Here is a 12,862-nt window from a genome sequence, read left to right on the forward strand (position 1 = left end):
TGAAGGGAAGAGGCTTGGAGGGTTGATGATTGTGGTGTTGGTATCAGGGGGAAGCACAAGAGCCTTGGTATTTAGGGTCCTCCCTCCCTCCCTCCCTTCTTTCCTTTTTTATTTCTCCAAAGCAGTCACTGCTTTGGTTATCTTAAAATGCTCACTTTCAAAACAGAGCTTTCAGTTGTCCCTCTCCTTTTTATACAATCTTTCACCTTACGGACCGCGGGCAGAGGCTGGGATCGCCACCTTATGTGGGAAAACACCCACCAGCAACCATGGCTCTCTCAGGAAGCGGAACCCAAGGCCGGTCCATCTTGGACGCAGCTGGAGGTTTAGTAACCAAGAAACAGACGGGCCTCCTTCGAAGGTGGTTTCACCTGTAAGGCAGCCCCGTCGCTGGGTCCCACAGGGCTTCATTAGAGGGAGGTTTCTGGTAGCTCTACTGGCTTGTTAAGAAAGCTTTTAAAAGTCTCGTTTAATGACCACGAATGGCAGGGCCAAGCCATTATAAATTCGCCACATTCTAAAGAATTCTAGGGCACAACCAAATATCTCACACTGTATTTTTCTTCACAATATTAACTGGACAGACAAGGAAAGTTTAATGGCAATGTGGTTTTTTTTCCGATAACACAAAAAAGGTGCCCTCATATTTAATGCCGACCAACTAGAAGCTTGCTCTATCTTAACTATCCAAAATATGCTTATCATGAATGTGTGTGTGTGCGTGTGCGTGTGTGTAAAGTGTTGCAGGATATCAGTCACCCCTATAAAGTACCAATCTTAAAAACAGCTATAGGTGAAAATGGAAAATCGTGATAACAAAAGCTTCCCATACGAAAATACTGTTTATACATTTTATTTAAAACAAAAATAATCCCAATAACTCAAAAGCAACATTTGCTTGAAAACTTAAAAAAACAGTATAATAAACACAACCAACAATGCTTTCCTTAAAGAAATTCAATCGGCTATCATGCCTTCAAATGTTCCCCCAGAGGAAAAAATAAAATAAAATAAAATGAGCTGGCTGGGAAGGCCCACAGCAGATTCCCCAAAAGGTTTAGGTACATAGCATTACTAAGTATCTACACCACAGTCCCAGGATCTTCTGAGCAAGCCTTTCCATCTTGACTAAGTGTTTTCATCTGCTGGACTTACATTGGCATACAAAACGAACCTGACATCAATAGGATGCTGGCTTTAAGTTATTTTTCTGGGGGCCAGTCATGATTAATTGGTGCAATACCATTCATACTCCATCTGGTTTTATTTGTGCCCAGTGGGATGCGTATTTCATGGTTGTCCAAGGTCTGTCTGTGAGTGCAAACATGGAACAGAATGATTCTTTGGATACGGATACAGGACCTTTATTATCACTTACCCAATCATTTCACATTGTTTTTTTTTTTCCTTTCTGTACTGTGCATAATAAATATTTAGAAACAGATGTCCCTACCAACCAGAAGGTTTTCACTAAATATCCTGTTGGTTCAAACTGCAAATTTATTGTTGAAATAGCCATTAGATATATCCAGGCTTGAAATATATACCATTGCTGGCAAATGGGGGAGTTTTGGTCCATCTGCACTGCCACACAAAGCTAGATTTTAAGTTGTTCTGATGTCTCAAGAATCTAAAAGTATCACAGAACTTAAAATGTTTCTCAGTCACATGCGTTCCTTCAAGGAAGCAGGACACCAACCCTGGTAAAGGTCACAGTTGTGTCTGTTTTATAACCCCCAGTCCTAGCCATTCTGAAACTCCACGCCCTGATCCAGTCTTGGGAATGTTCTGCTCCTTTGAAAAATTCCTCCTTCCACCCCGGCAACAAATGCCCTTTGTCTCATAATAATTAGAAAGAAAAAAAAAATCCCTGGAAGATCCAAATTGAATAACAATAAAGATCTGATTGGAACCTTCATAAGCCTGACAATGTAGAATTGTATTTCTTAAAAAAAGTGTGTAACCACATTTGTCTGGGCAGCAAAAGACACCACAGAATTAGATCAGAATAGAATTTCAACTGACTCCCTAATTTCCTTAGAATGGCTTATATTTCAAGCCCTTCCTGTTTCTTTCTGATAGAGTAGGTGTACATTACTAACTATAAGTGATAAAGAAGTATAAAAACAGCCACTGCCTTAAAGTACAACTGAAATTAGAATTTAAGTCCACACTTGTAAATTAGTCATTTAGCGAACGTTCAGTTACAACACAAACTATTTGCAATTCTGTTCAATTAGGAGATTCTTAACCTGACATTTTGGGACTGCCCCCACTTATTTATGTTTAATCTTGATTATTAAAACTCCTCTTGATTTATAATCACTTCCTAACCTCCACACTGGGCCAGGACTAGGTCTTTAGATGATAACCAATAAACATTTACTAATAAAATAAAAGTTACATCTAAATGGAAGGCCATATCTGAATATGATGTTTGTTTGAGATCCAGGCAGGCGTTCCCTTAATTTGAAATGTGACATCCACTCAAATCTTAAACCTGTAAGAATTTTCAGTCTTGTAAAAATCTGAGATGAACCGTTTGCTGTAGGACACGGCACTTTTGGTCTTTCGGAGTGCTTCTCCAGAAGGCTTGGGAGGACTGACCTGGTTCTTGGGCGATTTCCTCGTGACTCTTCTCAGAGCTCTTGGTCCCAGCTTGGAAAAAAGGCGTGTGTTCTATTTGACCTTGACCTTGGCCAACACAGGCACCACACGTTCAGGTGTGAATCTCTTCTCAACACAAAATAAGTAGAGATGGTTCTCCGGCTGTCTGCTCACAACACGACTGAGACGATGAAAGGAGGAGGAGAAAGAAAAGACGAGCTGAGGCTTTGATGCACATTCATCGCTTCTACCATGTGTCTGACAACAAGAAAAATGCAACGTAACTGCTTAGAGTGAGTGCGGCCACAACACTGTACAGTTCTGGGGTCCGGCGGCTGGGCACCTTTACCATTAAAACCAGAAAACAAAACCCCACAGCAAAAGGAAACCAGCCAGAAGTTAGCCCCCATGAGTTATTGTTTTTTTTTTTCTTTTTTTAATATATATATATATATATATATATACATGTTTTAAGAATAATCTGCAAATTCCGGTGTGAACAATAACAACAAAAAAGGACAAACAGGCTTTCTATAAAAAAATGTCCATGTTCTTTGTTGTCACCTCTAGAGCAGCTCGGAGGGTCTCGCCACGCGGAGAGGACTGCGAGCCGACTCCACGAACGGGGTCTCGGCAGGGTAGCAGCACGGGGTTCGGTATTCCATATTCGTCACTTTTGACAATGTAAACCTTTCACAAAATAATAATTCTCTTAGAGATCGAAATCATTCAAAGGTCTGATCGTCCTGTTCCCTGAGGCCCGCCAGGGAGGTCTGGCTTCCTACCGTGGGGTTCCTGCTCTCTCGGTGCGGGGTGCAAGTGTCGCTGCATTTCAGGAGGGCCCCGAAGGACAGCCACGGAAAAGCGCCCCGTGGTAGGAGGGCTCTAGAGGAGTCTACGTGGAGACAGGCCACATCCAGCGACTCTCTAAAGGTCAAACTGCCATCGCCAGAATTTAATCCCCTGGTCACTTTTCATCTGAATTTTCAACTGAATGAACCTCATCGGTTTAACCAAACATGTATGCAAGCCTAAATAATGCGAGTTAAATTCTGATCTGCCCAGGGACAAATAAACCCTCACGGAACAAGGTCAAAGGGACAACAGATGCATCCTTCGCAACGAACAGCTGAGTCGACATGCAGGTGCACAGGCCCTGGCTGGGACGAAGCCCCTCTTGGCCAGCTCCAGGGTTTCTCAGGTAGCTGAGACCCGGGGCTTGTTCTCATCTTCTCGGAAATGCTTTTCAAGAACAGAGAGACAATAATCTCACATGGAAAAAAATTATCCCCTTTGCTAAGAAATAGTGAGTGTAGAGGCCATAACTAAATACAATAAAAAAAAAAATTGCTGAGATGCATGTATTTTTTTTTTTTTAAGCAGCTTCTGGACCATCAACCACAGCATTAAACACTGAACATAGTACATTCCAAAGGTAACACAGATAAATGTGTATGATGCTATGACGCCACAGTTTTCATGCGAGTCTCAAGGCTTTTTGAACTTGGAAAAAACAGTTCCTGGTTTATTAGCTGAAGAGATCACTTCCGTTGCTACTTTTCTGCAGTTTCCCACCAGTTTTTTGTGTTTTTTTTTCTTGTTTTTTTGTTTTTTTCTTTTTTCCTAATGCCCAGGATATACAGATAATCCCCACATTCCACACCTGGAACTTCTGTTTTCCTTTGTCAGGTTTTCAGATAAAACCAAACCGCGGTGCCAAGATAACGTTCGACGTCGTAATTCCACAGACACGAACGAGCCCATGGAGCCACGGCGCCTCGTGTCCGCGCTTCCTTCAGGACGGACGACCCTCCCCCAAAGTCACGGGAAGCCGTGCCTTCATCTGCACAGACAGACGGGACGCGGCGGCGTGGCCAACGCGGGCGGCCGCAGGGCGCCCGGGCGCCTCCTTTCTGCACGCATCCTCGGTGGTGGCATGCCCGGCCTCCCCCGCCTCCCTCTGCTGGGAAAGGCACGGTGCCTCTGCTTTCTTCCCTCTGCAATGACAAACACCTTACACGTGATCCAAGTCTCAGGAGTGTTTTTTCCCAGGCTCCGCGTGCAAAGGGACCCCAAGGTGCCAGGCCTGGGCCACGACGGCTCTTCCTTGACAGTGAGATGCCCAGCTCTGCCAGCTTCCGGACACTGGGCGACCACATGACTCTTTTGCAAACCCCTCGAGCAGGCCAGCGAGTGCCCCGGCTGTTCGGCTGTTCCGGGGACAGGGACCCCCGAGCTGGGGCAGGTCGGGACTGCAGACTGTGGCCTCCTGCGGAAAAGCAGGCACTTGTGGCGGCCTGACGCTCCCGCGTAACCCTAGCCTTCCTGATGCCGAAGTCACGGAAACGCTCACTTCCTCGCATTCTGGAGGATTCTGTTTCATATGCAGAGCCAGGTTTTTTTTTTTTTTTTTTTTTTTTTTGGTGGGTGGGGAGCGTATCCAAAATATATGAATATACACATCAGGACTTAAGGTACTGGATGATATTGTATAAATTGCTAAAATGCTTCTCGGCACAATTGGTAGCTTAAAAAAATACTCTCCTATGGTTTAAGGGCATTTTTCTTGTCACTGTCCTTCAGGATGGCCATCCCGGCAGACACCGCGTCCATCCGAAGCTCCTGATTTCTCTCTTCCAACCGGGTAGGTACCGTGTGAGCCGCGTGCAGAGTGCCTGCTCCTGGGGCCAGAGGAGAATGCACTTCCCACCAGGCACCGCCCTCTGTGAATATGACAGCCCCCCTGGGGCGAAGACTGTAAAGAAAATGAACACCTTCTTCCGAACCTCCAGCAGCCAGAACCCTGGCTTCCGGAACGGTCCTTCAGTCCTTCATCCTTCATCAGTCAGTTCGTTTGCTCTTCAGATGATGGGTCAGTCCGGCCGACGATGTGGAGAGCAAATCCACTTCTAGGCACAGGAGAGGCAGGTGGCGGTGCCGCCCAGGTGGGGCGTGGCAGTCAGGGGCGGGGTTTCCAGAGAGAGGATGCTCGATGGGACCGTCTTAAATAAATAAATCTTCTTCTCAGTAATGTAAAAAATAAATGGTATTTCCCTTTGGCAGTAAATAGCTGATTCGACATTGAGCCTGAAAGCCTTTTGTTTTGTTTTGTTTTGTTTTTGCTTTTGTTTCTGTTTGCTTGTTTTTAAGAGACCATAGCTTCGTTTCATGGTGCATCACCGGCGACGCACATCATCTACTGCTTTAGTGAACCTCTTGCATATTTATCTGTGGCAGGCCCGCTGGCTTCACTTGTGGCCCAGGTAGGCCCCCAAGCTGATGCAAGCTCCCACCAGCGCCAAACTGAGCAGCGCCTTCAGAGACAGCCAGGAGAAGTCGAACAGAGGCCGCATGTTGGGCCCGTACAGTTCCACGAAGGCGTCCTGCAGAGGAGAGAAGAGGAAACAGAGTGTGAGCGCGCAGAAGGCCGGCCAGCAAGGAGACAGGCTTCCTGCCACAGCCTCCACAGCGGGGGGAACTCTCTTTGGGGGCAAAGATTTCCACTTCCATTCAAGAAACATGTACTCAGACGCTGTGAATGCGCCAGGCCCCACGGAGAAACAGCAGTGAATGGAACGGATGAGAAGTTCCTGCCTCACGGAGGAAGAAGCTTTTCCCGGGTGGAATGGGATGAACAACAAACAAAATATAAATGTATCATCCGGTGGATTCGAGCGTGGTACACGCTTAAGGGAAACATCAAACAGCAAAGGCTGTCAGAAACATGGGAGGATGTGCGATTTTTTGCTCACGTGGCTATTCATAAAAATAGTAAAAAACCGATGACTGAGCCGAGCCTCCTTTATTGACGGCTTGCTTTATGCCGGGCACGAGTGACGAATGCCTAACACGCATTACTCTATTCCTTATACCTATCTTATGGAGTCATTTGATTTATTCCTGTTCTGTAGAGAAAAACAGAAGAAGAAAAAACAAAAAACAAAAAACAGACCTGAGATTCACAGAGGTTAAAGGACTTAATCAATGGCAGGGCAGGACTGGAACTCGGATCCAAACCAGTGCCCTTCTCTCTGCTGATGCTCTCACGGACGACAGGGGCTCTGTGAGCGCGGGGTCTGCCCGGGGTGCTGACGTGGTGGACGCAGGCCGAGTGGCCTCCGCCAGTGGCATGCTTAGCCCCCGAGGTCAAGGACAGGGTGCTCCCGGGAAAGGAAGGGTTTCTCCCAGGGGAGGCTGGACTAGGCGACCACGGCTCTGGCTTCATGAACTGCACAAAGCATGGGGTCATTTTCGGTCAGATGCGTCACTGGACACACGACACAGGTCCCCGAGGAAAGACGGTCTCCTCCCACGACAGTGCCTCTGCGGGGTCCTAGACTGAACCAATCACTGAGCTGAAGTTCACATCTCAAGATCTGCTGGGGAAGATCAGGTTCCACATTTGGACCCAATTAGCACCTACCTGGACAACTCTTTGAACCTATCTGAATGTATAAATCAGTACATGACATGCTTTATCACACGGTGTGATTTAGGCAGACATCCCAACGACCTGAACACAGAGCTCGGGGTTTCACTGTGAGGAGACAGGCTCGGGGGACCTCTGGCCTTGCTGTGGGGGACGGTTCCGACGACCTTCACAGCGTTTTCGTCTGTTTGTGGCAAGTACTGCAGTCGAGGGACCGGGTATCATCTTTGTCTCCCAGGGCTATGTGTCGTTTTTGTACATGTAGGCGCGTAATAAATGTTCAATTAACGACTGAAGTTTTCTGAACTTAATCCTTAGTTTGATTCTATGTTTGGTATAATAACTTCACCAAGGTGCTTACTCAGCCAGTTTGAAATTATTCCTTCAAATTCAACCACCTCTGGGAATCGTGGAATAGTCTTGAAGGTGAGAGTCTAAGGCTTCATTAGGGGAGCTCCCCACATTATTAAATAGAGGCTTACACAATTATTTTTCACGACTGAGTAGTATTCCATCACATATGTCATATATATAGATATGATGTGCTTTTATTTAGCAAGTTCTTTATTTGGGGTTGTTTTAAACTTTTGCTATTATAAATAATATTATGACACACCTTTTTATATAAATGCTTATCTATTTGTTCAGATGGTTTTTTTTTTTTTTTTTTTGAGACAGATTCCTAGCGGTGAATGCGCTTGACCGGCCATCAGAATTGCTTCCCCAAGTCACAACGGGCTTCTGCTGAGCTGTCCTCACTCCCACTGGTCGCCCTGGGGGACAAAGCTTCAGGGCCGGGGGTTCTCACTGCGGGTGGTCTTGCCTCCCAGGGCACATCTGGCAGTCATGATTTGGGGCGGGGTGGCGGGGAGGTGCTGCTGGCATCTAGTGGGCAGGGGCCAGCGACCCTGCTCGACAGCCCACAATTCACGGGACAAGCACCCCCACAGAGATTACCACTGGCCCGAGGTGCCAACAGCGCAAAGGCTGAGAAAGCCGATGGGGAAAGGTTTCGAAGCAACTCTCTCATCACGGACCACAGAGGACCCCGACGGTCCACCCGGCGCGTCAACAGCTTTGGTCACAGCACCAGATTAGTGACTTAGCCAACAAGAGGGCGGGTGAGCTGGGCCTTCAGACCTATCGGGTTATTAGCTTTTACCAGGAGAGGGCGCAAGGGTTTTCTTCTTCTTTTTAAATATTCTTAAAATGGTCTAAATTTGAGCCTTAGCAAAGTGAGGCTCTAACGGACCTAAAAGAAATATGTGCTTAGTGCTCTTAGCACAAAGTCACGGTCACAACCATGATTGTTTGTCGAGAGACATACCGTCCCTGTACATACTCAGCGATCGGCGGGGCAGGGAAGGGTCGGGACATGTTTACGGGCAGGAGAAACTCTGCCTCTTGCAAAGTGCATCCTGGCTGTAAATGTGTAATAGTGTCCCCACTCCAAGCTGCTCTCTCTGATGGGGGACAGGTTGGATCCATGAAGAGCCCAGCCAGAGGTCTCCCCCAAATCCCTCAGGGCACTAACTGGGCTGTCTGCAACCCAGCTTGACTCCGAGAAGATCAGAAGTCAGACTCTGCATTCTTTTCGTTACCAATGGAGTTTTCTATGGCTAAGACACTGGCCATCGGACCTTTCTGGACAAGGAGTCATCCTGGGAACAAGTGGAGGAAGCAGGGACCAATGGATGACATTCCTTCTCCGTCTGCCTGGTGCACATCCCAGGGGGCAGAAGAAGTGTCTCTCCAAGCACCTCTTCCTCCTTGGGGCTGGAGTAATCCCCTTGTGACTCTCGTCCCCCCCATGCACTTAACTGTGCTTCTAACGGGCCATTTCTGATGTGCACGTAAAGAAAAACATTTCTAGAGTGGGATGAGCTCTGGGAGCATCTCTTGACCCCAAGAATGAGCACCGAGGTGCTGACACAGCCCCCGGGGGTCTGAGAACCTCTCTGGACTTGGGGGAGAAGGTCGGGGTGAAATCCTGGCCTTGACATTTTATTGCTTATGACCTTGAACAAATTACCCTACCCTGAGCCTCATTTACTTCACCCATAAAATTGGTTGTTGTGAAGATTAACGTGGCTGACTCAAAGCCATTTGTCAACGCGGCCCATGACGGGAACTCGTGGAAGTACAGCCTCATTCACTCCCCAGGGCGACCCCCTGTAAACTGCCTCAGACCTCCTGCACCTGCCCGCCTCAGACCTCCCGCACCTGCCCGCCTCAGACCTCCTGCACCTGCCCGCCCGCCGCAGGGCTCACCGAGTCCACCAAGGCTGTCAGTTTTACAGAGGCGCTGGCCTAGCCCCCTCTGGGGAGTCAGCTTTTGGTTCTGAGCTGCTTTGGTGATGTCTATAGAAACCGAGAATTAAAAGATACACGCGGCGTGTTCTGGTCAAAGACGGTATTGGAAAAGCGACGCCATCTCCACTGACTCCTGAATGACGGAGTCGGAGTCAGGCCGCAGGGCTGAGGGGTGTTGTTAACCTCCCCGGCGCTGGATCCCCCCGAGCCTTGCCCGTTTATGTTCCAAACTGCAAAACAAAGCCCGGGGTTTCAGGACCGAAGGCCCCTGCGAGCTACTCTCGTGGAGTCTCTCTGCGTTTTCAAACATCCTGATTAGGCCGATTTCCGAAGTCTGTTTGAACAGTCTGTCATTATTTGTTTAAGTTTGAAAGCTGTTTTAAATAAACACATGCTCATTTTATGTATTAAAAGCAACAAAGAGAGAAAAAGAAACCCTGGGCCATGGTCATGCGGTTCGGACGAAACCCCAGTCTACGTGTTCAGGAGGCACTGAGCCCTCGCTCACGATGGGACCGGCAGGGGCTCTGCCCGACCACGGATGTGCACAGCGCGTTCCCAGGGGAGGTCCCCTCTCCTTCTGCTGGCCTCTCGTGTCAAAGAGGAGGCAGGCAGCCCCACCCCGGCTCCGGATGCTCGTGTGCAGACAGCCTCTCCACAGACTCCCTGGCCTGAGTTCCCCCTGGGTCTGCACCGATGGGGCAGGAAGGCCGAACTCGCGGCCTCAGCCCCTGCTCCAGGGCTGCGGGGAACAGACCGGACTCGACTCTGAGCTGGGGGTGGGGGGTGGCGGCAAAGTGTCCCCGTCCCTCCTCAGTGCTGCGACCATTCCTGCTCCCCGCTCCCCCTCTCGCCTTCTTCTCTCCCCACGCGCACGCATGTACACACACACACGCACACACGTGCACGCACCCCTCCCTAAAGCGCCCCGCCCTCCAAAGCCTCCCTTTGCCCTTCAGAACCATTCAAAAGTTCTGTTTAAACCCGATTTCAAAGAAAATGACATTTAGAAACAAATGAATCAGGGGGGGCCGAACTGAAAAAGGATGGGGCCGAACAGACGGGCCTGGGTGGGGGTGGGGGCCCCCGTGCTCTCAGACGAGGGAGGCACCGCCAGGTGCAGGCGAGTGTGGAGGAAGACCTCCCACAGGCGACGATGAGTGTGTTCAAAGACCGGCCTTTTTTTTTTTTTTTTTTTTTAAATCAATTCCCCTTCCAGTTACATTTATCTTGCAGAAACAATCAAATGCGCAGGTTGCTTATAATAGTTAAAATCTGAAAAGAACTTAAACGTCTGAACGTGTGGAGTATGATTCGGCCGTTAAACACGGTGCCCTCTATTTATTGGCAAAGAAAGGGGTTCCCGATATCAGATGGGGTGAGACGGGTAACAGTCAAACCAGCGTTTCTGCCAGTTCGGACGCCTGGCTCAGCGCCGGTTCTCAGCCATTCGACCGTGGGGGAATTTACATGGTGTGGTTGGCACCAAGAAAATTAGAAAAGTCAGCAACCTCTGAGCTGACTGTGGATACGGGCACTCTATGATCGTGGAAGAGTCCGAGGAGGAAAGCCATCCTGCCCTCGAAGAGCTTACAACCCAGAGAGAGAGGACACCCCTGGGTACACAGCTCAAGCAAACGAAACCAAGGCGCGAGTCGCTGTGTCCTGCTCAGAGCAGATCCCGCCAGCCAGAAACCAAACACCGCTACCGAACGCCTTTGATAGCTTCTGTTTTTTTCGCGGCTTTACAATTTTGTCTCCGTGGGGATCACCTCCATCACAACAACGCGAGGGTTAGGGGAGGGGGCGGTGGAAAAGAAGGGGCAGGTCAGAGGGGCACACAACGCTGAGTTGGAAGGTCAAGTTCAGATCCCCAATGCTGGTGTCATGAAGCCTGAGAAAGAAATTAGCTCGTTTCTCAGAGGTGAGGTGCAAAAACTCTGAACGGGCAAAGTGGATTACTTACAGTGGGTAGGAATGAGCAGGCCGGAGGGGCTCCCGCTCCCGCCTCCTCCCAGCTTCCCGGGCCTCCTCCCGGCTTCCCGGGCGGGGCTCCCAGCGAGCACGTGGGCTGGTCCCTCCATCCCCCGGGGCGCCTCCTCCCTGGCGCCTCGGCGATGTCTTTCCTCCCATCCCAGCCTTCCTCTGTGCCCCAAACCTGACCCTGCCCCGCGCCGGGCAGCCTCGTCTGCCCTTCCAAGTGCCGCTGAAGAAGTCACCTGCCTCACGGACTGGTGCTGCTCTAGGCTCATGGTCGCCAAACTCGGCCGAGCTCTCGAAAGCACTTCACGCTCCCTTACTCTCCCGGTCACGTTTTCTCTGTCACTTTTCACGACGACTCCCAAGAGCCACCACTGAGCAACTGATGTCACCTCCTTCTTCTTTTGAGAAAATCGGGGCCACCAGATGACGATGGCTGTGGCGTCCGATCCTGGAACACGTTCTAACTCGTTTCTCCCCTACCTGACCTTCCCTGGTCCTCTTTACCCTGCCCTCTTAAATCCCGCTGTCTCCCGACGCTGCTGGAACCTTCCTCCGACAACTGTCCCTGCTCGCAACTACAATTCCAACTTCATCCTTCCTTTGGTCTCTTCTTCCTTAGCATATAAAACATTTAGATTTCCTTGGTAGGAAGACACATTTCTGAGTTAATCCTTGAAGGCAAGGAGGTGGGGCTGTTTTTCCACCGACGAAATTAAATTAAAAAAGGAAATTCAGATTTCCTCCTCAAAATGACCGCGCGGACACTGTGTTCCACCCTACGCGGTGTCTTCTTTCTCCTCGCTGTCCCGGACGAGCCGCTAACCCACCCTCATCCGCTGCCTTCCAACCCTCACGTTAACCCACGTGGCCTGGCTTCTTCCTCCACGGTGCCTCTGAAACCGCCCGCCAGGGACCACCAAATACCCAGTACGCGGCTAAATTCACGGGACGCTTTCCAGGTTGATTCTCACTGGGTGCTCTGATGCACGGGACACCGAGACCGCCGAGGGCCTCTGCCCCCTGGAGCATTCCTTCTCTGCCTCCTTCACGGACTCGTCCTCCTCTGCCGGCCCCGACAGCTGCCCGATGCTCCTCGGGCTTCTGTCTGGACAGTCTCCTCTTTCTCTGCCTAACCTCCTTCCCTCTCATTGTCTCAGATCACACCCTACGATGATGTCTCTGAAACCTTCACATCCAGCCCTGCCAGATTAGGATCCCAGCAGCTGTCTAAGATGTCCCCCTGGAACTTACTTACGATGCAGCCTGCCCCAAAGTGAAGCCGTCACAGTCTCCTCCAGCAAGCCCGCCTCTCCTCCTGGCTTCACTGTGTCTACACTGTGGAGTAAACCTATACCCCGAGAGTCTTCTGGAGTCTTCTAGATGTTCTCCTCTTCCTCGCCCCCCAACCCCCGCCATTCGGTCATTGGTAAATCCCATACTCTTGGGCTGGATTCCTCCAGAAGCGACTCAGAGGCAAAGACTAGAAACGTACCCAGCTTCCTTGAGAGGGGACCGCAGGGAACTCTAGTG

At 49.7% G+C, this 12,862-nt stretch overlaps 1 protein-coding gene across 1 annotated transcript in view; it reads right to left on the minus strand.

The window, feature by feature from the left end:
- Positions 1 to 837: 837 nt before the first annotated feature.
- BCL2 (BCL2 apoptosis regulator) overlaps positions 838 to 12,862 on the minus strand; it is a 159,922-nt gene continuing 147,897 nt past the window's right edge. Inside the window, exon 3 of the mRNA XM_016132721.2 lies at positions 838 to 5,990. Coding sequence (XP_015988207.1) covers positions 5,856 to 5,990 — 135 coding nt within the window. The 3' untranslated portion in view covers positions 838 to 5,855. The remainder of the gene's footprint in view (positions 5,991 to 12,862) is intronic.

This window comes from Rousettus aegyptiacus, unplaced genomic scaffold (genome assembly GCF_014176215.1).
Source record: "Rousettus aegyptiacus isolate mRouAeg1 unplaced genomic scaffold, mRouAeg1.p scaffold_m13_p_12, whole genome shotgun sequence".
In the NCBI taxonomy this organism is placed as follows: domain Eukaryota; kingdom Metazoa; phylum Chordata; class Mammalia; order Chiroptera; family Pteropodidae; genus Rousettus; species Rousettus aegyptiacus.